This window comes from Passer domesticus, chromosome 8, assembly GCF_036417665.1.
Source record: "Passer domesticus isolate bPasDom1 chromosome 8, bPasDom1.hap1, whole genome shotgun sequence".
NCBI lineage: Eukaryota > Metazoa > Chordata > Aves > Passeriformes > Passeridae > Passer > Passer domesticus.
Genome location: NC_087481.1, coordinates 31,607,677 through 31,633,166, shown reverse-complemented (window position 1 = coordinate 31,633,166; position 25,490 = coordinate 31,607,677). Strand labels below are relative to the sequence as shown.

General features: G+C 43.1%; 1 protein-coding gene and 1 long non-coding RNA gene across 21 annotated transcripts in view; one reads left to right on the top strand and one right to left on the bottom strand.

Annotated features, from left to right (window-relative positions):
* Window positions 1-25,490, top strand: part of GRID1 (glutamate ionotropic receptor delta type subunit 1) — a 539,628-nt gene that overhangs the window by 44,044 nt on the left and 470,094 nt on the right. For 15 of the 20 annotated variants that reach the window (XM_064430084.1, XM_064430089.1, XM_064430081.1 and 12 more), the window contains one exon: window positions 15,216-15,371. The exons of 2 other annotated variants lie outside the window; for them this stretch is intronic. In XM_064430084.1, coding sequence (XP_064286154.1) covers window positions 15,216-15,371 — 156 coding nt within the window. Of the gene's footprint in view, window positions 1-12,692; window positions 13,099-14,675; window positions 14,915-15,215; window positions 15,372-25,490 lie in introns of those variants that run through there. 3 more of the 20 variants (XM_064430091.1, XM_064430090.1, XM_064430095.1) reach the window with 2 other exon arrangements.
* Window positions 11,137-12,597, bottom strand: LOC135306366 (uncharacterized). Its single transcript, XR_010367169.1, has 2 exons — window positions 12,268-12,597; window positions 11,137-12,041 (listed from the first exon to the last, which is right to left on the bottom strand). It is a non-coding gene; the product is annotated as an uncharacterized LOC135306366 (long non-coding RNA).

The window sequence follows — 25,490 nt, the reverse complement described above, 5'->3', positions numbered from 1 at the left end:
TGGCAAAGGTTAATCTCTCCCCAGATTACAGGTCATATGAGACTTCCTCAGCTCTCCAGAAGGGACATGGTTCTTACCAGCATTTATTTTGGTTTGTGACATTCTGGGGTTGATATATACCCATAGAGAGTAATTTTGAATATTTCTTTATTTTATTCTAGAAAATACATGTTTTTGTGAGGAAAATTTCTTGCAAACATACAAACGGAAGCTTTTATTTAAGTTAATTGTTTTGCAGTTTTTGTCAGCAGATAATATAATGAAAGGAACAAAACTGCTTCTTTGTCTTAATGAGGAGTGAGACCAGTAGCCTGATAATGGTTTCATTAATGACTATTTATCTGTTAGTAAAAATGCATGAAGCATGACTACAGAGCTGTGAATCGGACCTGTGGCCATGAGTGATTTTTAATGGGTGGAACTTGAGCTTACACTACAGTTTTTTTGGTGCAGCCACTCCACTGCCCTGAGAGCTGAGATGGCTCCTCCAGGCCCCTCCTTCAAGCCAGAGGCTGTGCTGTGGCCATAGAGGCCTGAGTAAATCCATCCAGGGACCTGGGACTGGAAAAGGAGTCCAAAGCCTGGCCTATCCCCAGGATGAGCCCACACACTCATTTCTTGTGCCGTCAACCACTTTGCTACTCTTGTCTATAAGTGTGATTATTAAATCATAAACAAAGGCTCGATTTTTATATTACTGGTGTCTTTTTAGAACAAGGAAATATAGAAAGCTGGATTCCATTCTAACTTTCATATTCATATCAAAGTACTAGAGGCAGCCATACTTTTTGCAAGGATATTCTTGATAAACTTTTCACTGGTGGGGAAAATGAAAAAGAACTGGAAGGTGAAAATCTGAGCTACTTAGATTGAGGTCAGACCCATTCTTAGCCATTTGGCTTTGTTTCCCCACCTATGCTTTATTGTCTCTTGAAATCTGCAACAGCATCCTGAGCTGCTTGCCAGGATGGTTTGTGAACTGCAGAGAAGCTAGTGCTGGCTGTGAGTTCACTCCCTTTAAACCCTCTCACTCTAGCATTAATCCAAAGCAATTAATTATTTTTCCTCTGAGCTAGAAAGGTTATTCTTCTTGTGAGCTGATTTGGTTATCAGTAGATGTATTAATTTAGTGATCTGATTCCTTGAACCTATTGATTTAATTGTAACTGTTCACTCAATTTTTTTCATTGCATTATTCCATCTTTAGTTTAGTAAAACTGTACAGTGAATAAGCTTAGAACAACTATAGTTATTTAAATGTTTTTTTTTCTTGTTCAGCCTTGAAATCAAATCCGTAATTGCACAGTTCAGATTTATTCCACTACATTGCAGCAAGATGAGCTCAAGGTTACAGAAACCAACAGATGAGAAATTTGCTTGCGTCTTGTTTTTGTTTCGCTACCAGTGTTCAAGAGTCCCTTTTAGACTCCGTCAGTATTCTGAATTTGTTTCTCTTCTATAAGCAATATAAAGTCTGATTGTGTGCTAATGGAAAATCGTTTGAGCTGCTGTGTTGCCACCTTCATCAACAGAAGGGTATTTTCATCCTGTGCACACAAATTCAAATGATTCACTCCTAACTGCACAGAGTGAGAACTTCCGCTCCAGCATTTAGAAGTCTAAATAGAAGAAATCATTCACTCTTCTTTTAAAATGCATCCTCTGAGGCCATATTAGTTAAAGCACAATCAAATACTGAGCCCAAGACTGATGGAATTGAACGGGCTGCTGCCACTGAGGGACAGAGGTGCGGCCAACTTGTGCCTGTGTACCTGGCTAGTGGGCAGCATGCAGGAACCACTCTCTTAAACTCAGTAGGGAACAGGGTAGGTTGTAGTTTCTGCCTGCTTAACACCATTAGATAAATCCAAGGATCGTTCTCCATCTAGCGGCAGTTGGCCCAGTGGTTGGCCTACAGAGCCAGGACCTGGAGCCTGGAAACTTGTTAACTGGTGTTTTTTGTTAGTAATGATCTAGATAAATATGAGTGCATGAGTGATGGATTATCTGTGACTCTGAAGGACCCGACAGATTTTTATCACTGCTCCTGTGGTTTTGTAATTAGGCAATGATGTGGCTAGGTGGGCAAAAAGAAAAGGAATGATGATGCTGATGGAGGGCTTTAGCTTCCAGGGCCGGAAACACTTCTGCTGAAAACAACACTGAGCCCAGATTACAATACAAAATTCATCTCAGATTATGGCACAAAATCCATGCATCCATATCCACTATCACTTTGAACAGAGAAAAGGAAAATTCTGCGTATTTAACATGTATCAGGCATTGCCAAAATTTTGTGGAATTGAGTGTCTTGGGCATGCTGGACGAAAAGAAAAGCATCAGTAGGAAAAAGTATCTTTTGAGTCAAGTATTGCACCTAGAATTATATATGTTTGTCAGGTTAGGAAAACAAAGTTATGAGGTTTGTATTCCTAAATGGAGGAAAGGACAAATAACTGTGAGTGGATAAAGTGCACACAGAATCAGGGTTTTGCAGGAATATGTCTTGTTAGAATTGTTCCTTTCTTTAATAGCTCTTCAGTGTGAAATTAGAGGGAGGTAAAGTTCACTAAGAGGTGTCTGTAATGCATTTATTAAGACCCTTCTTTTATGTGTGTAAGGCAAAGTTGATCAGTAGCTAGTTTGTAGCTAGTCCAAGCTTTCAAACTGAAGCAAAACTGTCCAACTGCTGTCCATGGTGCAGCAGTGCTGAGAGCAGCTGCATGCTGCTGGGTGGGGTAAGGAGCCCTGATAGTGAAAAAAGGAACCTGTGCAGAAGTGACAATTTCACTGTGGTGATGCCAGGCCACTCTGGTTTTCTTCTCTTGTTGCATGGAAATTTTGATTTTGCCCAATGCTGGGTTGGGGGTGGGGATGGGGCGGAAGTAATTCTGTTGTGTGGACTGTCCTCAAGCAAAAGCAAAATGTTTTTGGGGTTTATGAGGACTATTGCATTACTGATTCTCCTGAGTTCTAATCCTGGTTAATTCAGTTGACACAGAAGGAGGTAGTGGAGCAGTTGTGGCTTTTATTCATTTATTTTGACTGGTTTGCACTTAATTAGGGGATGTCCATGAATGCAAGCTGGAAAGAGAGGCTTTGAATAAACAACAGGATGGCAAGTGCTGCTATGCCACCTGTTTCTCCTAAAGGTGTTTTACTTGGTGAATTATGGGAACTATGTGAAATCATTGAATAATGGGTGCACCTTCACTTAGTATTTCTACTGGATTTCTTTAGATCCTGTTTCTGAATCTGCTGCTTGAGAGGTTAAACCTCTGTGTTAATAAGCCCAAGTAGGTGGTGAGGTCAAAGATATCTGATCAAAACAGGAAGAAAGGTAAAATATAATTTATCCACAAAGATAAGTCCATTAAAAGCTTAAATGACTAACAACAATTTAGAGATAGTGTTCCAAACAAGACTCAGAAACAGAATCTTGCTTTATTGTAACACATGACACAAAGATCACTTTGTATGTGTGATTTTTGTATTTTGGTCCTTTTAAGTCCTGAGTGAAACAAGGAGCTTGTGGTATGAAGGGGAAAAAGAGGCTACTCTTGTGTTTTCACCTTGTACTGTGTGGGGAAAAGGATGTTTAGCTACTTGGGCAACATGTTTTGTGGATCTGCAGATAGACCAGCACAGGTGGTGGCATCGATGCACTTCCCTGTATTCCTGCAGGAGAAAGGCAGAAGTGGAAAAGTATATGAATTGTTAAAAAACAACCCAGTTTGCAAACTGGGATTAAGCTGACAAAACAGTAAGATAGCTAGGAGGTTGAGAAAACAAAAGCACAATCTGCAAAGAAATCTTGGAGAGGTATTTCAAGGTTATGTTTGGAAAAGAGCAGGAACTACCCCATGAAAACTGGTCAAGTGATGATACGGTGTTGATAAATCTGGAGGGCTGCTTGAAAGCATGAAAAGTCTGTAATGATTGCATACCCTCAAGTATGCCCTTTAAAATGTAGGTGTAAGGATATATTTTGGGTTTGAGGTTGTTTTTTTTTTTTTTTCATTGCTCCCTCACCCTGCATAATTTATTTAATGTAAAGTATTCTTCCAAGAGTGCTTTGCTTGCTTGCTTGTGGACTCTTGCATGACTCAGAGCAGTACATGAAGAATCTTCCTATATTTCCAGGGAACAGAAATCCCTACCTTACTATGCTTTGAAAGGTCAAATTCAATTTAATAAGTTTACCTCTCTGGAAAACAAGCATCTTTTTTTAGCTAGTGAAGAGAAAAAAGAAGATTTTACATTTTGAAAACAATAATCTAAAGCATATTATAGTTGTGTAAGTGTGAAGTACTAAAAGCTTCTACTGCTGAAACCATTCTGGTGTAAATCCTCAGTACATGTTGAAGTCAGTAGCATTATTTGTAATTCTATTATATAGTCTCTGTAAAAAAAGGAGAGCTGCTGGGAAATGCAATTCAAATTTGGTCTTAAAGTGCTTATCTAAGGGCTGTATCCTGCCAGCATTTTAAAAATAAGACTTGTAATCAATGCCATTGCTTAAGAATCAATGTTGCCTGGTCTAGTCATGTGTGATAATACAGCACTGCAGCAAACAAAGCTATTTCCACTGCAGGCTTGCATTCAACTGGATAGCATGTAGCTGTAGTAAAATATATTGCTGTATAGTGCAGCATAGTTTGGACTGGGAGCAAGGTAAAAGTATATTTAGTGATATTATGAGGACATTGGAGAAGGTGGGAACTTTAGAAACAGTTGGTCAGTGAAGTTTCATTAGGGTGCAGTGACAGGGACTGTGACTCATGCAGTGCTGGATGCTTAAATTGGCGCCTGTTTTTTATCCTCCCTGCCCTTTTCATAAACCCTTTACTGCAGTATCTCCAAGTTTTCAGAAGACTGGAAAAAATGTTTGGGTTTTTTTATACTCTTTCTCAGAACTGTTGAGTCAAGCAAATTGAGTAATAGCTTTAAGTTCACTTTGAATAAGAATCAGTAAAGAGAGGTCATTGTTTCCAGTGTTCTCAGGTGTTGTGTACCTGCAGCCAAAGTATTCTGGAGCTCTTCAACTAATTTGTACTTTTTCTGTAGCTTACACTTGTACACTGTGGCAATAACATCCCAGTGGTGCTACGTGGAATGCTGCAAACTCAGGTGGTCCTGGGCTACCTATTTCCACTGGTCACAGAATGGACTACTGCAAAGGGATCTGTGATACACTTAGGGTTTCATCCGAGGCTGTGTGAATGGCAAGGGAGAGGTGTTGAAGGGATGAGGCACCACCAAGATGTGGCTTGCATGACTCAAACCATTGCAAGGGTTGTGAATTCCTGGGTGTACTCATAGAAATAGTTTCTTTTCAGGAAGCAGCATAAAATGTCAACAGAAAATCAACCTGACATAAACAAACTTCTTGACATGGGAAACCTGAGTTAGAAAGCTGTTCTTGCACACAAACACCTTTTACAGCCAAAAGTAGAAAGGAAGCAGTGTGCTTTTCTTTTTTTCTTCCCCCCCTATTTCTCACCAGGCCATATGGAAATATTTCAAGGTGGCTTTTACTTTTTTTTTTTTCCTCAAAAAAGGTTTATATTCTTCCCCTGCTCCTTTTCCAACACCTAGTCATCAGGACACCCCTTTCTCATGTGGAAGACCTAGTTCAAGTGCTTACTCTAGCAGAATAGATTACTTGAGTGTCACTTAGAGGGAAATATAACCAGCTTGTAGCTCTGGGTGAGTTTGTCTCTAGAGCTTTTCTTATTCATCTCAATACAAGATATTGTCCCCTATTTCATATAAACCTCCCCACCGTGGTTAAAAAATTGAAAGGGAAAGAAATCATTAGACATCTGGAGTCCTGTCACTCAGGCCAGCAATGGAGCTTGGATACTGAAAATTTGCATCCAGACTCTGTTGAGTGGAATGGGTTAGTCTTAAATACCATAAAGAGCATTTTTTATTTGAAATTATTTAAAATAAGACAAATTTTCCCTAATCTCTAGGATCTACAAACTTGAAATTACTTAAATTACTTGTTTGACCTGCCAAAAATAAACCTACTGTGTTTCCCCTATACCTCCTAGAGAAGTAGGACAGCCGACTGAGTGCAGGAACTGAGGAAGGGAACTTGATGTTCTTGTTCACCCTTAAATTAAGAACTGAATACAATGTTCATGCAACAGTCCACTCAATTAGTCAAGAAATGAATCGGTGCCTGTGTTGGGAATGGAGCCCAGAAATCATAGCCCCTCTGCTCCAATGGCTGGACTGCACTGCCTTTAAAAAAGCATCCCCTTCTTTGAGTAGGAAATTTAAGATATACTATGACACTTTGCTTTTGACTTGATTTTTTTCTTTCCTCTAAGGGACAAAAAATACAACAAGCAAAGGCTTTGGTAGAATAATGTTTTAGGTCAGGCATACAATGAGAAGCTGATGTTTCTGCAAAAGAAAAATCTTCATTTCGACCCTTCCTGGAAACATGAGTATGAATTATGAACTCCATTACAGGGAATCTTTTCTGAAGAGCACACAGATCCCTGGGAAAATACATTCTGCCATTAATGCTAATGGGGTCACTGAGAAGCCAATGCTGCACCTCGTTTTTACTAGTGGTTTCAGAAACACACTGGGAAACAAACAAATAAACCCCACCCCAAACAAGAAAACTCCAGGCACCACCTCCATGACACAGCATTGCAAGAAAAAAATAGAGGCCTTACCTACTGGTAGAAATGGCCCATTGTGAGACAGTCACTAAACATAATATAGTTTAGAATGCACTCCTGAGGGATTTTTTTTTTTTTTGAGGTAAAATTACTTTTCCCTTAGAGTACTTTCCATTGCGAGGCTTTCAGAGGACTCTGCACGCACAAACTGCATCAGTATTTAGTGACAGCAAAGGATTGAATTAGTGCAGTTGAAAAGGTCCCTATTCTTTGCCTGAGATGCGGAAAGGGCAGCATTCAAGTTTCTGGCTTGTAGCAAAATATTTCTGCTTACATCACTTCTCAGTGGAGTTTGCAGTGAAGCAGGAACAAGCACAAGATCAGTTACTAGGTCTTGGCTGGAGGGCAGAACTTTTTAAATGTACGTTTCCAGACTTTTCTGGTTCTCTGTTTCACCATGCAGCAGCATCTACTTTGCTGGTTTTGTTACTGTCTAGATGGGTAAAGTGCAAAGTAGCAGCAATGTGACTTCTCCAGAGTCTTCACCTAGCTGAGGTGAACTGCAGGTTAAATTCTAGTGGCTTGCTTTTTCCTTTGTCTGGCATAACCACCCTGCAGCAGCTTCAATTGGCTCTGACAAAGCAAGGATGTATTTTTATGGTCAGGTGTTGGGAAGTTTTATAATAGTGGAAGTACTGGAATATGCATTCGCAGTGAAGTATCTTTAAAACATAGGTGTCATTCTTGGCCTGTTATTACCTGTGAGATTGGTCAGTATGTATTTATGGAGGCTGCACAAGAAATGAGATCTGGGGCTTTTCCTGTTGTGATTTTCCCTTTGGGATGTGTCTGCCTCTTTGGGTTGCTGTGATGGCAGAGGACAGCTGTCCTAGCAATGTCTCATTATCTGTAATAGGCAGCTCATTGAACAGCTCATGAGACTGGACTGTGTGTACCATGTGGATGGATCAGTGAGGCATGCAAGATGTTTTTGAATGGAGTTCCCCTGGAGAGATTTTATACTGGAGAATCTTGTGAATTGGTTTTTTCCCCTCAGATGAATGCCAGTGAAGTTTGTTCAGAGATTATCTTGATATGGCTACTATTAAATTAGGAACAATTGACAAACACTTTTACTTAGAGAGCCTGCATTCTTACCCAACTGTACTGTAACAAAGATGGCAACTATGCCTACCCCGCTTCCTTTTTATTTTAGGAAAAAAAAAAAAAAAGGATGGATCTCTGCTCAGGAAAACAAATTTACAGAGCTTAGCCTTTTCCAGTTAGTGTGCAGTGGATATAATGACAAGGGGCTTGCTTAGAAATTAAGGAGAAAGGTGTTTTCTTGTAACTATGTACATTTCCGTCCCTTACAGTAACAACAAAGAATTCTTTGGTCACCTGAATGTTGGAGTTCTAGTGAAATACATATTGGTGATATTAAAATGTTGTGAGTGAAGAGATTTGCTTTCTTCTGAATCAAGGTATTAACTAAATACAAATGCCGAGATAGAGATTACATTTACCAACACTGATACAATTCACCTTGCACTACATTAGGAGTGCATTTATGCAAATGTAAAAATGTGGAGGCTGAAAAGGCCTACCCTTGTCTATTGTAGAAAAAAAATCCCATTAAAGAAAAATAGGGTGTGAAAAGTCACAGTTGAAAGAGAGGAGCAGGGAAGTATATATGAATCTTATCAAGATGCAACAGATACAGCAGTGATGAAATTAACCAAACATAAGTACAAATTAAATCACATCTAGGCTGTGTATACTCTGCTGAATTAAATCAGGTAAAAAATAAGGAAATAACAGTGCTTTGCTTTCTTTATGGCATTTTAAAAGGCATGTCAATCCAGATAAAGTGTTAACTGTAGCAAAGTTTCAGCTTGTTAGTAGGCACACAACAAATTAATCAAGAATGTCAACTGTCCTGCAAAGAACTCTATAATTCAGCAGCCTTTTCTTGTAGACTCTAGTCCATTTACTCCTGCAAGATTATCATACTATGCTGTCAACCATGAAAAGAGAAAAGGTGGTTTCAATAAGCTAAAGGAAGCTTCAATAAAGCAGCTGAAACCTCAGGCTGTCACCACACAAGAATGACAAAATGAGTTTTTAAACATAAGCATCCACTAACTTTGGAATTAAGTTAGGCTTGAGGTTTTGCATTACTGTTTCTGAAGAGAAGCACAGCTGTTGAATTTCATAGCATTTTAGAATAAGAAATGTTACTTTTTTGTGGGTGTATTAACAGTAGAGATCTTGGCTATTGCATAAGGAAAGGAGATTGTTACCATGTGTATTAGGATATTTTGGGGGTTTTTTGTTTTCATTCTTCCAACTCCGTAGACTGAGCACCTAACAACTGGAGATATTAGCTGCATCTTTATACCTGTTTAACTGATACAGAGGAGGAGTTCCATTTGCTTTCAGAAGGAATGAAACATTGCTACATGTACATAGATATATACACAACTTGATGTGGGGAAGCCTCAGTTTAGCTATAGTAAATGGGTGAAACTTGCGAGAAGACTCAAGAATGGCTGAATCTTAAAGACCTCCATTTTTTCTGAACATAGGCTATGATAAAAGTCTCAGTGTTGTGGTCTTGCAGAGCTCCTGCTTATGAAGCAGTTTTGTCAATGTGAGGAGCTTTCCAGATCCAGGCATACCCTGCAGCTATGGTTCTGATGATACCTTTCAAAACGCGCCTCATTCTTGTTATGGTAGCACAGAAGAACAGAGCCCTGGGCACAAGGCTCTGAGCGTGGCACTGCACAAGCCTTTCAGTTCACCTTTCTAGGATGTTCTGTGTTCTAATTGCAGTGCAGTTTTTGGAGCATTACTCCATCTGTCCTCTTGTTGTAGCAAAACCCATTTGGTGCAGGTTTGATACTATGTTCATTCAGACAACAGCAATGAGCCCAGCAATAACTTGTCAGCTCAAAACCACCACAGTGGTTTGCAAAGGTGGTAAGAGCTGTCTGAGACATGCACAGGGTTCATCTGTTGCCACAGACTAGAACTGTGGCTATGTGGCTGTTGCTTGAGGTGGGTTTATAACTCACATATTTCTCTTGAGATGTCATTCTTCTGTTGGCACTGTAAATCCAGTGGCACCTTGTGGAATAACATGTCATGAATTGTCCCCTACACAATAATGACGGAATATCACAGGACCTTATAACATTGTTAGTATGCAAAATGTTGGTCTTTTAGTGCTGTTTGCTGCACCTACACAATGTACACCCACTGCAAAGTGTCAGTGCTCCCCCAGTTGCAAACGAGGAATGGCAGGGTTGAAAGAAGTGCTCTCATTTGTACTGGGCTTAGAAATGTAGCATTGATAGCTTGTTTGGAAGAAGGAGAAATCATAGAAGTAATTGTTATGAAAAACAATAATCCAAGCCAAAGTTGTTGGCATTTTTTTTTGTTTAGAAAAAAAAAAACTAGAAGAAGAGGAGAAAGGAAAAAAAATGTAGATAATATGAAAGAAAAGGTAATGCAACCTGAATTAAAACTAGACACAATGAGGTTTTGGTGTGGCAACTTCTCATCTTGCAGAGATGCTACTGAAGTTGCAATTCTCTTTGCTGTGGTGGATCCATTTAGGTCGCATTGTACTTTGCATGTTACATATCAGATTTTATACAATTTGAGATTTATTCTGTGCATTTTTCTGGTTTGTTTTTGTCTTCTGACTGTAGCCTTCTGTCTGTTTCTGGGGCCTATTTCAGTTGGTTTGTTTTACTGTATTCTGGTCTCTGGTCTCTTGTCTTTTCCCCTCTCCCTCCCTTGGCTGGGACTGGATCCTTTTCTGCATTCAGAGCATTTGCTCTTGGATTTCACAGGAAATGTTGTAACTTGTCCATTTCACTGGGTTTAGAGTTTTTTAATATTTTATGTTACTATTTTTCTATTACTAAAATAGCACCCAGAGGCATCCCAGCTGAGGTCAAGACCTTGCTGTACAAACTAAAGTAGGAGGCAAGCCTGCTCCCAGGTGCTTGGAGGGCAGCTGACTGGTGTTTGGGTGCCTGCATAAATCGTGGGATTAATAGCTGCATATTTCTACAGGTTTCAGGCTAGGATGCCAAAGCACTTCTCACACACAAATAAATTTAGCCTCCTTTCCTCTATGAAAGTCAGAGACTTGGTTCTGCAGTAACACTTTCCCCCTCTCTAATTCCCACACATGTACTTGTTACTGACATATATATGACTCTGGTCAATATAGGTGCTTAACTTTTTAAAGAGCCTGTGTAAGTCACTAAGTGCATATTGATTTGAAGCAAATGTAAATTAGAATTAATTTTGACTTGCTAACGTAGTCAAATAAGGAACATTTCTATTGATCTCTGTCCCAGAAGCCAATTATCTGGATTAAGTGTTTTTATTACGTGAAATGCAGAGTATAGTATATATCATTCTGCATTGATCAGTGTGAAATTGCATATTTAAGACAAGGACTGTAAGTAAGAGTAGTTAACTAGTGATTTATTTTTAAAAAGCATATCTTGTTTTATTTACCCCCTGCTCTTCCCTGTTCGAATGCTGTGTTTGTAACTACCGCTGAATAGGAGGTTGTTGATGCATGTGAATCAACAGGGATTCTTGTTCATATCATTTCCATTTCAGTTTCCTTCACTTTCACTCTGCTCCATCTATACTGTGTTCCCTCTCCCTTCTGTCTTCCCAGCCCCCTTATCTATATTTTCTACTCCTTAGTGTTGAGCAATTCTTGCCGTACTGTGCTCTGCATGAAAAAAATGCTTTCTACATTGAACAAATACATTGCAGCCATCGCTCCTGCAAGCAAGCGCTGCTCAGCATCCGGAGCATTTATTAGCACACGTACAGGTGATGATTACAAGAAGTGTGCTGAATACACATGACAGCGATGCTGTAGCAGTGCCGGGGTACGGGCACTGCCGGCCCCTTTGCGGCCGCTCTGCCGGGGCTCGGCAGGCGGCGGGGTCCGCTCCTTCCCCGCCGAGCCCCCGCTCGCCGCTGCCATCTCGGGAGCAGGATGCGGCCACGGCGCGCTGTCACCAGGCTTGCCGCTTGCAAGACGGCGACCTCCAGGAATCGCTCTTCCTCCCGTTATCCAAAGACTGACATTATCTGTATGTATCACTATAGCGGTCCGTGCCTCAGCCCCGCAGCAACTTCATAATCTTGGTAACATCCTGCTCCCAACTCATTTTCTTGGCAGTAGTTTTAATTACGTTTCGGGCTCCTGAATGAATTTGTTTTCTCTGGATCCTCGGTATATTGAGACGCTTGTCACGTTTGGGTGCCTGCAATCACTGATGCGTTTGTTTTAGGGGATGAATTAGTCTTCTGAGCCTGAGCATGTCCAATTTATGAATTAGATTTCATTGAAAGCTAGAACAAAACAAAACAAGAAAAGGTTCTGCTGTACCACTCTTCTTCCCCACCACCTCGTCCCCAGCGCGGGGATAAAAACCTCGCATTTCCATTTCTCTCCTCAGCCACGGATCATGTCCCGGGCTCGAGCGTGCGGAAGGAGGAAGGGGCATTCCCTCCACCTCCCGCTTCCCCCGTCGCTGAAGTTGGAGCAGCGGCAGCGGGCGCAGCCCCGCGCCCTTACCTGCGGGGGCGTCCCGCGGTGCCGGGCCGGGCGGGGGCTGCGGGAGGCCACGCAGCGCCGGGCACACTCCGGGCAGCGGCTGCGGCCCCGCGGAACAGCCTGCGCCCGGCAACCGGGAGCTGCCCACCCGCCTCGCCTCCCTCCGCTTGGAGCATCCGTCCCCTACTCCATTCCTCGGGGTGACATACATTATATATAAAGATATATAACGCTTATAATTCTGGCTCTATCTAAATCCATTCCATCGCGGGCGGCTGCCCTGCTGCGGCCCCGGCCGGGCGCTCCCCGCAGCGCCGCGCGCTCGCCCCGCGCGCCCCGCTGCCCGCCCGCCGCGCCGTGCCCCGGCGGCACCGAGCGCCGAGGCTCCGCAGTCACGTGGCGCGGGGGGCGGGCGGCGGCGGCGGGGGGGCCGCTCCGCAGTTCGCGGTCTGCCGGCGCCCCGGCACACACCGAGCGCTGGAGGCTCCGCCGCGCCGCCTGCCAACCCGGGATCTACCTCCGTGGTTTTCTAGCCCCGTTTATTTTTGGTGGTGTTTTTTTTTTTTTTTCCTCCCCATCACCCGTTTTCCTCAATCTTGGATAATTCTTGGGGTGCTGGGGGATTTTGGGATTTTTTTCTAAGAGGGGGGCGTCTGGGTATCTCCCCCCTCGCCCGCTGCCTTGCTCCACCTGCCCTTGCGCCTCTTTTTTTTTTTTCTTTCTCCCTGTCTCTCCACCAAACCCGGGCTGATGTGCTGTGCGAGAGGCTGGAAATGGAAGTGTTGATGCTCTGGCTTTTCCCCTGGATATTTCAGTGCGTTTCGGTGCGGGCGGACTCCATCATCCACATTGGTAAGAGAGAGGGAGCGGGAGGGGGGGTTGTTGGAAAGGGACGCGGTAGATAAATAAATATATAAAAGAAGCGTAGAAGCGTCTCGTTTAGCTGCGATAATGTCACGGGCAGCGGTGGAACCCAACTCCGCGGAGAGACAGGAGGACGGATGGGAGGAAGGCAGCTGTATTCTGCCCCCGGCTGTAAAGTTAGGGCCGAAATGCCGCCTGTGCGCCGGGCAGGGGACCCGCCGGGGCCGCCGCTGCGGTCTCCCATGTGGCTGGGGAGTCTGTGCTTGGACCTGTTTGCGTGGAAAGGCTTTCTTCCCCCCCACCCCCCGCCTCCTCGCCACCGAAAACAAACAACCGCCCCCATCACCCGAGCAGGAGAGAGGCATAATCTGAACGTGCTCGCGGGGAAAACTTTCGGGGAGACAATCCCCTGGTTTCCATCCCCTGCCGTAGCAGGTGTCAGCCAAGGCGGAATGCGGGGGGCGGAGGGGGGAACTTGGCTGGGAAAGGGTTAGGAAGGCGAGCTTTGCAGCGGCTCTGTGTGAGTGTGTGCGTGTGTGTGTGTGTCTATGCGCGCAACTGTTGTGGTTTGAATAAGATCTCATTAAAACCCCTGGGCAGCAAGAAGGCTGGATCAGTGGGAGGAAGAGAGGGATGAATAAGAGGCAAAGGAAAGGCTGATGTGAACTTTTATGGCTTCTGGGAGCAAGGCACGGTGATGTCCGCGGGAAGCCTGGCAAGCAAAAGCGAGGCTCTGCAGTCACCTTTTGGCTGGTGTTGAAAGGTACCAGCAGGAACGAAAACGAGGATGTTTAGGGGCGGAGAGGGGGGAGAGAATCACTTGTAGAGGATGATAGAGGAGGAAACGGGAGTATGTCTGGGAAATGGAAAGCCGTAATTCCCACCAGCCTTTTGGGGAGGATGGGAGATCAGAAAAAGGAGGGGGCCGGGGTAGGAGGCATCCTGGCGAGGGGAGGCTCCACGGATACGGGAAGAAAGTCCCGTGTCGACCCGAGGCAGGGGAGGGGAGAAGGGGACCAGCCCTGTAACAAGTTTCCCGGCACGGACGGCTCCGGGGCCGTGGGAAGGAGGCTCCGGTCGTCGCCGCTCGCCTCCGGAGCGCAGCCAAGGCAGACAGCATTGCAGAGCCATTAAGGAGACGGGGTCAGCCCTGACCGCAGCGGGGGACTCCGGCTCAGGGGCAGTCCCCAGGGCAGTGCAGACCCCCACGGCACCGGGGCCAGCCCCGCGCGGAGGAAGGGAGGCGGCGGGGCCGCCTTGGGGAAAGGCCGGGGTAGGAGGGTGGGTGAAGGAGTCTCCGCGGGTCTCTCTCTCGGCCCCGCTTCCCTTGAGCGTGGACCGTGTCATCTCGGCTTCTCCCCGCACGAACTTCAGCCGGAGCGCTGTTTGCTAACTAAGTGCTGGCAGAAAGAGCGGTCCGCTGGGCAGGAGCGGGGAGCTGCTGTGGGCAGAGCTGTGATGCACACCGGCAGTGCACGGAGGCTCAAGCCACAGGCACGCACGGTGTGAATCAGCAGGACTTTTCCAGGCTGGGGAATAATGTTTTTTGTTTGTTTTGTTGCCAGCTCTAAAGATCTCCCAGCGCCGCGTAGAGCAGGGCAGTAAGCCTGGCGTGGGCACACACACGCTCCGCGGAGAGGGATTTTATATAACACACATCGCCAGATGTTTTCACGTTAACTGCATAAACAGGACAGTGAAATTAAAGCTTCCAGGTTACTGGACACAAATCCCGGCTTCACGTTCGTGTGTGCTTCTAAGCCTCAATAAAACCGCGGCCCGAAAGGCAGCATCCCAGGGAGAGGTGAGCCGTGAGCAAAAAGTTGGTGGAGTTTCCAAGCCTGCTCCCTTTCCCGTCACTGGCGAAGCAAGTCCATCACCCGCCGTGCCTCTGGTTCAGGGCTCCCTAAATGCCGGTGGAGCAGAAGTGACCGGGAGGGACGCTGCGCTGCCCCGTGCTGCGGACGAGGCCGCCCACGTGTGTGGCGCGGCCCCACGGGCCCCCAGCCGGTGCCGTGCGAGCCGGCTTGAGCGCTGCGCTGCCCAGAGGGGAGTGGGGGTCCTGGCCAAGCCCTCCTCACCCTCTGCCGCCTTCCTCCCCTCAGGTGCCATTTTCGAAGGCAATGCTGCCAAGGACGACGAGGTGTTCAAGCAGGCGGTGTCGGATCTGAACCTCAATGACGACATCCTCCAGAGCGAGAAAATCACTTACTCCATCAAGCTCATAGAGGCCAACAACCCCTTCCATGCGGTGCAGGAAGGTGAGCGCCTCGGGCGGCACCCACGGCGGGCGGGAGTTGGGTAGGTGGACGGGACGGGGCTGAAGGGGGATCGTCCCGTCACATCGGCGGGGAGGGGCCGCCGCTGACAGCCCGGACCTGTCCTGGCGTTCGGCTGGAAACTTTTCTTCGGTCGGGGGTTGGCGCTGTCTTACAAGGAAAGGGGAGGGACGGCGCGGTGCGGCGGCGGCGCCGTGCCCAGCCCAGCCGGGCCCGGCCGTGCTCGCAGCGCTGCCCGGCCGGGGCTGCAGCCGCGCTGTGCGGGGCCGGCAGGGCAGGGCTGGGCAGCGCAGCGTGAGGGGCTCCACAGCAATCCTGTCCTGTCAGTGCCCAGGGCAGGCCGGACCACGTCGCAGCGCTACCCCACGCCTGGACGCGTTGGGACAGGGCACGGGCAGGGTCCCGGCCGCAGGGAGGGAGGCGGTGATGCGGCACCGAGGGGCCGGGCAGGGCGGCTGACTCTGGCCGGGGCGGCCGCGGAAGGTGCGGGAGCGACCGCACCTCTCCCCGAGCATCCAGGGAGGCAGGGCCGGGGCGGCAGCGTGAGCGTGGAGCATCCTCGGGGGGCCGGCCAGGGGGTGAGGGAGCCGCCTGAAACCACCTTCCCAGAGTTTGCAAGATCTGAAAAGTAGCTCCGTTCGTAAATCATTCCAATTAGATTTTTCTTTTTTTTTTTTTTTTGCAAAAGGGAAACGTTTAAATTAATCAGCTTTACAAATAAGACTTTAAAAATATATTATTTGTGATTTAACGAAGCGAAGGTTAATTATGGCCTAGGTTATTTAAGGGGTTTTTTTCCAGTAGTAATTATTCTAGAAACAGAAAGCTATTTATATACCCAGACTAGAATATTTAAAAAATGATTCATCACCAGCCTTACCCTTAGTTTTACAGAGCACAGTGAATCTTTCCCGGTATGAAAATTTGCATTTATCCATATGTATTTATGTCTAAGTTGTGTACATGTAAATTATGGCTACAAAATTATACCAAATGTTAATTTTCATGAACTCTGAACAATTTCTTCTGCTCGTTCTTGTCCTCAGAGTAGGTGCTAGTTAATACTATCAGGAGAAACAACAATATATATATTTTCAAGGGCCTCATCCCATTGACAGTAAGATTTCTTCAGCTGCTCTGAAAACTTAGCAAGGTGCTATGAAAAAAATCTTTATAAAAATGGGAAGAAGGGGATTTGAAAACAAAACTCCACCCACATATTCAGACACCAGCGGAGACCAAAAATCTCTAAATACTGGTGGGTTGATTTATTGGCAAAGAATAACAGAACAATTGGATCTTCTTACATTTGCAAAACTCAGTGTCCTATATTGGAGCTTATTCATATTCATGGAAGTGCCAGTAGTTGGCTGGCTGAACAATAGCTTTCAACAATGTCTCTTCTCAGAAGTAAAACTGTATGAAACCATTTTGGATGCCCAGCAGTCTGAGCTGGCAGTCGGGTGCATGGGGTCCTTTTGCTCAGTTTTGTTAAAAGCAGGAAAGCATGACCTAGTGGAGGATCCTTCTTGGTCCAGTAATACTTTTTAAAAACTGAGTTATTTGCTAACCTTGAAGATTGAGGTTGCATTTATGAAGACTACTATGAAAATAAATTCTCTCTGTTGAATTTCTGTGCTGCAACCACAGAAAAGAGGCTGGTCAGATTTTCAGCCATTTTGTTACAGGAGCTTTGTGCTACCTGAATATATGTAAATAAATGTGTTTTCTACTGTCCGTTCCAAAATGCTCTTTGACTGCACATTGTGGTTTGAATTGCTCTTTCATGAACTGATATCATGCTGGAGAATTAAGGAAATGGTTGATGAGTCTTCACTATTCCAAAAAGAACTTGTTCTCTATCGCTGCTTTATTAAGGCACATCAAGGTGTTTTCTTTTGGGTGGGCTGTGGAATGATCCTTTCTGTATGTAAAAGCTTGCCACAATGGGAGACCTAAGAAAAGAGTGTCTGAGTTTGCTCAGTTTCCTGGCTTGCTTTGTTGGTTCAGGTCAGGTCTTTTTATTTTTACTTTAAGATTTAATTTCCTACCTTTGAAACTGTCATCCATGTTGGAAGAACAATCCACGGGATGTACAAGTTGCTGGTCTGTTCTTACTGAGCAGTGTCTCATTGCCCAGTGTTACTTAATATTGTTCTGCTTATTCAAAATCTCATTGTATCTCACTGTTTGTATGTCCTGTTCATTTTGGTAAAATAGTGCATGTAGTAGTCAGAACAACCCGGGAGCAAATCCACTGCCCAGACTGCTCACAGAATCTTGCTGCCACTACATAAAACGCCCTGACATCCACATTATTCTTCTGCAGCATCTTTCCAAGCAGTGGCATGGAAATCAATGTTGCAAGCCTTAGCTTCACAGGGATGGAACTTTTTTTACAAGTGAAAACCAATTTGGAATAAAAATAGACCATTGTCTATCACCACCAGAATAGTTCACACAAGGAAACCAATCAAATACTGTTTTTATTTGAAGTGTCTTTTGCACAGTCTTGTAAGATGACGTTGTAAATTATCCTTAAGTCTTTTCAAATGAGAACTTTAAAGATGGACCTTCATTTCAATTATATTGTGCTGGTAGAATTACAGAAAGTCATAATTCCACATAACAATGTCTATTACACAATGATGAAACTTTAATTACTGAGGTTGTTCTAGCATGTGTTTGTCCTGACATTTACTGTGCAGTTAGAGAACATCTGCATGGGTAGGAAGCACAGAAGAGTAGTACCAGCAGGGTTTTCTTAGAGGAACAATGCATTTACAGAACTAAAGGCCAAACAAAAGATACCTTGCTTTTCATACATAGTAGTTTTCAGTGCTGGGATGTGCTGAGAAGTATTGGTAGATTTTGGGGAAAAAACCCAAAAAAACTCTAGGGACTTTGCTATAGTGAGATAAGGGAACTATAGTGATACTCTCTGGTGACTGTAATTGGTAAATAACATTCAGAGATGCTTTTTCTTCAAAGAGTTGGTGGACACTCATGTTACCAGTTGTGTCAGGTACCAGAGAACTGCAGTTAACAAAAAGTATAAATTTTGTTCCCTTCTTTGTCTTTAATTTCAATGTATATTGCATAAACAAGATCCCGTTGTGTCGATAAGTAATGAGATTGTTTTGGTCCCATCAAACTCACTCTACAACGAAGTGCAGCAAATGGGTGCAAGGAACTCCAGTGTCAAGGGATGAAATAGTAAAGAATGAACAGACCCTGGTGTGTGCATAAAATAGTCCTGTTTTGTCTGCCCTTGCAAGCTGTTGTTGCATTTGGTAGAATATTGCTTTTATGTATGTGGCAATTTCTTGAGGGAAAAATTGTTTTTTCACTGACTGTTATGGGAGGAAATATACATGGGGAATCATTGTTCTTTTCATGTGATTTAGAGAAATAAGCTCAAACCACAAACATGAAGTTAAACTAGATTCTAGCTTCCAAAAGAGTTATGTGCTCAGTTTCAGTGAAATGATTGCAGTGTGAGCTTGTTTTTGTGTGGCCTGTATTTAAACTAGTACTGTAGTAACCTTTTTGTGATTCAAGGATTCAAATAAGCTCGAAGCTACTTTTTAAGCTTTATGTTCAAATTGAGATTTCTGAGCCTGTCATTGGTGCTCAGAAGGGATTGTGTGCATGACATACGGATGGCAAACAGGTTTGTGGATGGGCTTGAGAATGTGATGGCATGTTTAAACTAAAAAAACCCAAAAAACCTGACCTATAAGTTTTTAAAATGTTGCTTTCAAAGGGGACATAGTTAGTTGTAGGTCAAAACTGGGACGTGAGAAAGCTAATCCTTGCCATTTGTAGCATCCTTAGGAGAAGGGATCCAAAGGAGCCTGTTTGCTCAGAAACTGCAAAACTTTAAACCCCTTTTTCTCAGTGGATGATGCTTACACATCTATGGAGCTTTCCTGGAGCTGAAACTTGCTGTTCTCTCTGCATAGCAATTCCAAATGAATTGTTTCTAATTTGAGAGGCCTTGTATGTGTGCTTGTTGTTGTTAAAATGCTGTCAGTTCTGGAAACCAGAACAAATTTGGAAAATCAGAATGTGATTTGAGAACAAGAATGGTGTTCTGTGAATGGGTTTATTGTCAGTCCTATACACACTGCCGTGGTTTCAGAGCTGCTTAGTTTTTGGGTGTCTGTGCTGTATACCATTGAGTGAATGTGATCTGTTATCATAGTCTGTAGCACTTGGTAATGATCTGTACTTGACATAAAATAGAATAGACAGAATAGACTATTGGAAGTGACCTACAACAATATCTAGTCCAGCTGCCTGAATAATTCAAGGCTGACCAAAAGTTCAAGCGTGTTGTTAAGAGCAATGTCCAAATGCCTCAACCGCTGACAGGCTTTGGCATCAAGCACCTCTCTGGAAAGGCTGTTCCAGTGTCTAACCACCCTTGCAGTAAGGAAATGTTTCCTCGTGTCCAGTCTAAACCTCCCATGGCACAGCTTCGAGCCATTCCCACACATCACGTCACTGGATCTCGGGGAGAATAGATCAGCACATGGCTCTTGATCTCTCTTGTCTCAGCACATATATTTGATGTTACAACCACAGTTGCTTTCTACAGTTTATTTGTTGAGAGGGTATAAGCTGATCAAATAAGATGATATACAGATCTGGAGAACCAGACTCAGCAACTCCATTGCTATTTACATTTATTTGTGAAATATTGCATGTACAAATTACTAGGGTTTTTTATTATTATCATTATTTAATTTTTTTAATTAAAAAAAAAAGACCACAAACCCAAAAATTTATTGATTTGACTACACTGGCTTGGGGAGCTGGGTGCGTGGGTAGGACTTATAGGCTGTACCTAGGTTTTTAAAGTAAAGCATTAGAGAAAAAAATCCCATCTGCCAGAATTGCAAAAGATTGGTTTATATCGATGTACTGTCAGTTTTTTTCCAGTGTTTTCTCTTGAGTCTTTTGCTGTCAAGTAACTTTACCTTTATCTACTCTTCTTCCATGCTTGAACACAGATTTCACACTGTTTTCATTGGGGTGCAAGGTCTTGTTTGGAAGTTTTGACAGGCACACTCCTAACTCTCTGGAAAGCAAATAGTGTTACATATATTTTTTCCTCAGTTTAATACCAACTTTCAACAGTTTTAAAAGCCAACCAGAAAGTGTAGGTTGGGGTTCCCACCTGTGGTCAGAGAGGCCTTGCTGTACAATTACATGTTTTTTTTCTGCTGGTTCTCTGCGTTTAAAATCTGTTGCTCAGTGGGGTGAATGGGTTTAACAGTTTTACCTCCTTGGGCCCTCTGAGGTCAGACCATGACTTGTTAAGGACTGCCACAGTGAAGACATCTGTGACACTGTCGTCTCATTGTGCTTGTTTATGCTCTGCAGTTGTATGTCCTGGTGTATTATAAACAGGAGTGTTTTCAGAGCTAACGAAAACAGCAAATTAAAATATCCATCACCTGATATTCTTGTGCATTTGTTATGAAAGCAGGGATGTGCAGTAAGCAGGAAAGGAGTTGATGTTCTATGAGGGAGTCCCTTTGGTGCTGAGGATGAAGGCAGGCTACAGACTATTGGCCAGTATCTGTATACCCTTTTGTTTTGTTGGTTCATCCCTCTTGCTGTTTGTTACTTGGTAGCCAACAGCTGTTCTGTTCTGGTCGCAGCTTAACTGCGGCTGCAGAATATTTGCTACTTCTGGGAGGCAGTCCCACTCCAGCACGCCCCTGGTGCAGTTTGGGTGCTTTCACAGGCTGTACCAGGGTTAGTTCCACCCCAGCCATGTGCTTTGCCTTTGCAGAGGTTCCTGTCAGCTCAGGCTGGGGCTCGGCTGACGGGAGCTTGGTGTGACAGTGTCACACACCGGTGCTGCAGGCACTCAGGGGAACAAGGATGTGTCACAGCTGAGCATCCCAAGGGAGCAAGAGGCTTTCTGTGGAAAGGAAAGTGTACCAGCAGTGTAGATGGGACCTGACTGGAGCACCTGGTCCTGCCCCAGCTTGGTGGAGTCTGGGGGTAGAGAGGAGGCCACGAGAGGCATCTCAGTCCCTGCTTGCTCTAGGATGACAGGGTATGCCTTATTGTTTTCATGCTTTGCAGTTAAAAGACTTAGTTTGAAAGAGTTATTTTTATTTTTTTTCTTCCTCCATTTGCATAGCAGGTTAAGTGCATTTCTTCTTTCTTCTAATTGCAGACCTGCTAATACTTTTATTTCCATGTAAGGTGTGGGTGACCCATCTCTCTTGAGGATCTCATATAGAAAATTAGCTGCAGGTTAGGCTACAGTTCTTTTTCAGTATGTAATGGTCTTTCCCACTGATTCTGCTGCTGATCCTACTCATTTACCAAGGAGCTGTAGTTGGGTTTCTTATTCAGGGATTTCATTATGGAAAATATACTACTCATTAACTGGTATGTTAGAAATTATCCCAAAAGATCAGAAATAAGCAGTGTTCATAAAAATGTTAGGGAACGTGTTTCAGGGTTAAAGATTTTCTTTGTGTTTTTGCTTATTTATTGTTTTTTACAGAAAATAATTTTCCGAGCACTTTGTTTGTCTGTGGCAGCTGTTCTCAGTCATTAATGTGGAGGAGGATCTGTAAAAGTGAAATGAGTACACAAAACCTCCTCAGCCTGATCTAGTTAAAATAATGGCTCAAGAACAGGATCCTGAACTGTGCAATACAATCTGGATGTATGCATATATATACTTGCCCATATATTCCATACAAATAATTTAATTGCTAGACTTGCTGTAATGTGTCCAGCAGGGAATATGCCTTGAGCCTTTCTGTGTTCAGAATCTTCCAGCTACACATGATTAGGGGATTGACTATTTAAGTATTACATTTGAAATTACATCTTTATACTTGCTGAATGAGATGAATTTAATATTTTGATGTAATTTATCATGCTGAGGTTGAGCCGTTCAGTGAAAGTAGTTAAAGCTGCACATTTTTTGAATAGAGGGGATGTCATGTTTATTAAAACTGTTTGTGGCTTACCACAGTTGTTTACTGGAAGGGAAATAAAACAAAGCCTCAAAGCCAAGTTATACAGCTGTAATAGTGCCTGACTGTAAGACACAGCACACCAAGACTGTAGCTGAAACAGTTACTTCAGATTTCACTTTTTGTCATTTCAGAGCAGCCCAAGTCTTTTTTTAGGCAAAAATCAAAATGTTTCTCATACTTTTATTCATAATAAATTTCCTCTGAGGGGAATTCCTGATGTGTCTTTATTTGTCTCTGTCATCTTTTGCTTAGAGGTGTTTTTTCAACTTGCCCCTCAGAAAAAAACAATATTACTTAGATTGTTGGAATCATGCTTCTGTGTGAGTCTTGTAATTGTAGGAAACTTAACTTTTTTTTTAAACCTGCAAATGTGTGTGTTTTTCTGAAAGCGACCTGCTAGAACAAAATTGATCCACAGAGCTCTTTTTTTTTTCTTGGCAAGAGATTTTTCCATAATTTTCAGTTATTTGAGTTGATGATTTTGAAAAATTGTTTACATGTTCAATGTCTCATTTTAACACTTCTTTTATTTTGATGTCATAGTACTTGCAGTGATTTTTCTTACACACGGAAATGCTGTAGGTCCTTCCCATTTGGAAACCTGTTGAAAGTGGTCAGGTTTCAGAGTGAGGAATGATATGTTTTATGCACAGGGCACATACAAGTCCTTCAGACTTCCTTACACAGAACTGTGTTGGCTCTGAGGTCGAAATCCTTGGTGTCATCCTGAGAATCCTTCCCATCTCACTCTTCACTGAGGAAGGGGAGCAGCTGATGCTGATCCTTAGTGCAGCTCTTTTCATATTAGGAATCTTGTGAAGGAAATGGAATTGAGATTGTTAAGTAGTATAGAACATTTTGAGATACTCATTTTATATCATATGTAGATCTGAAAGAATTTCAAAGGCAGATAATAATGATATGCTAATATACCAGGTCTTCTTTCGTTTACATAACTTTCTGGCAATAAATATCTGAAATGAGAACTATGTTGAAAGGCTTTCTTTTATGTTTTTCCTAATAGCTTGCATTTAATTATAATTTGGAGTTTTGATTGCTGTGTTTGAAAAAGGGTTCAGGTTTGTGGGTTTGGAGTGCTTTTTATGGCCTGAAAGGTTTGCCTTATCAGGAAGAGGCTGTCTGCACTAGCACAGCTTTTGTGAAGTTTGTTCATTCTGACCCTGTTGTGCCTGTCCATTTTCTCTCTTCTGCCTATTACATATTCATGTATGCAGTAAGAATACTGGAAAGCACTAACAGCCAGTCCTTAAAGGTAGAAAGAACCAAGAGGCATTAATTTCAAGTGTTGTTTGGCTGCATTAAAACACACAGCAGGGTTTCTGCTGCTTGACCTTACTGAGAACTATTCCCTTAGCAACCTTTCATAGAGGGAGTAAAAGGACAGTAAGAAAACAATTTCTCCCCCATATAGTCAACAGAATAATATCTAAGAAATTAATTTATCCTATATAAACACATGAATCTCAAGCCAAAAACTCCCAGTGGGGCCAGGGACTCATTAAGTATCCTATTCCTTAGTCTAGTCATTTTATCCTCTGCTTTTTAATTTACTTATCTGAATCTTGGAGATTTTGACTGCTAACATTGCTGATGAAATGCTTTCAATGTCCTCAAAATCTCATTGACAATCTGGTTTGTTCTTATTTAGAAATTGAATAAAAGGATTTTCCATAGAACTGAATGTTTGTAAAGTTAATGGGAATTGTCTTTGTCAGTGTGTAAATGACCTTATTTATGCCATTACATGATATTTAGGAAACACCAATTATTTGCTGCTTGATAATACTCTCAATAGAAAAACTGTGTAATGATCTAGAGCATTTCCATAGCCCTTTGTCTTCTTAACCTCTCTGTTCCTAAACAAAGGTAAAACTTGGGATGTTGGAAGGAGAAGTTTGCTTACAGGAGACAGAGTCTCTCAGTGTCTTTGTGCATTTGCAAATCTTTATTTTAAAACAAGTTGTTTCAATTTAATTTTACATTGACTTAGAAAATGCTTCATAACTCCCAAGTAAACTCTGGTGTAAATTGAGCATTGTCTTGTGTGAAATATTAGCTGCATTCTATTTGAAATGACTGATGATTTGCCCATTTTCTGTCTTACTTGAAAATATTTTTGGAATGAGAAAAGTTATCTGAGAAGTTTAGAGAAAAGGAAGATAAGATGTGATGTCTGCAAGGGTCAAACCAGAGAGGGCTAGGATGCTGAAGTGCACAAAAAATAAAAGGGAGCAACCCAATTATCTGCTTTAAGTGTTTTTTTTTGGTTTTTTAGTGAAACTTCTTTTTTTTTTCTTTCCTTTCAGCTTGCTTTTGTCCTGAAGTTCATCAGTTACTGTGGAAGTAACAATGTTTTTGATATGGGTAGGACTTAGTGACCCAAACAGAAATAAAGAAAGCTTGTTCCTCCTCTGGTCTGAGCAAGGTGTTTGCACAGTATGGGTCTGGTTTTTAAAGAGGCTGGAGAAGGGCAGGGGTGCCACATCCTAGACCAGTAATTATTTTGGAAATAATCAGCCTGTGCAAGGCATTTCACTTTCCAAGGGGAGAAAAGGGATTTGTGCTCACAGGATGAGATGGGGAAACATACAGTGTGGCAGAAGTTGAGGCTGACAAACCTCAGCTTATAGAAAGCCCCTTGTCCAGGACAGCTTGACAGGAGCACGCCCATATCTGGATTAAAGCAATGGGTTGTCCACATGAAAAGTAATCTCATGTTTCAGCACTACCTAACTTTTTTTTTTTTTTTCCATTTAAAAACTGTCTTTCTTTAGGCTTGATGCTTTGTTGTGTTGAGGGCAGTTTACATTTTTGTGACCATGGTGTGTCCTCTTTGCTTTTACACTGCTATTTTGAAATATAGTGTAACATCAGATGAACCTGAGAGTCATCTGGGCAATGTCATTAGTGATACCTGATTCTTTTAGAATCAAATCTGCAAGCCTACTTCTCAAAAGTGCCTTTGAGTAGACTTACTACTGTTGTTACTGTCTTTGAGAGGACATTTTTTTCAGTAACCCAGCATTTTTCTCAGGAAGTGTTTCTCTCTGTTGTCCATTTG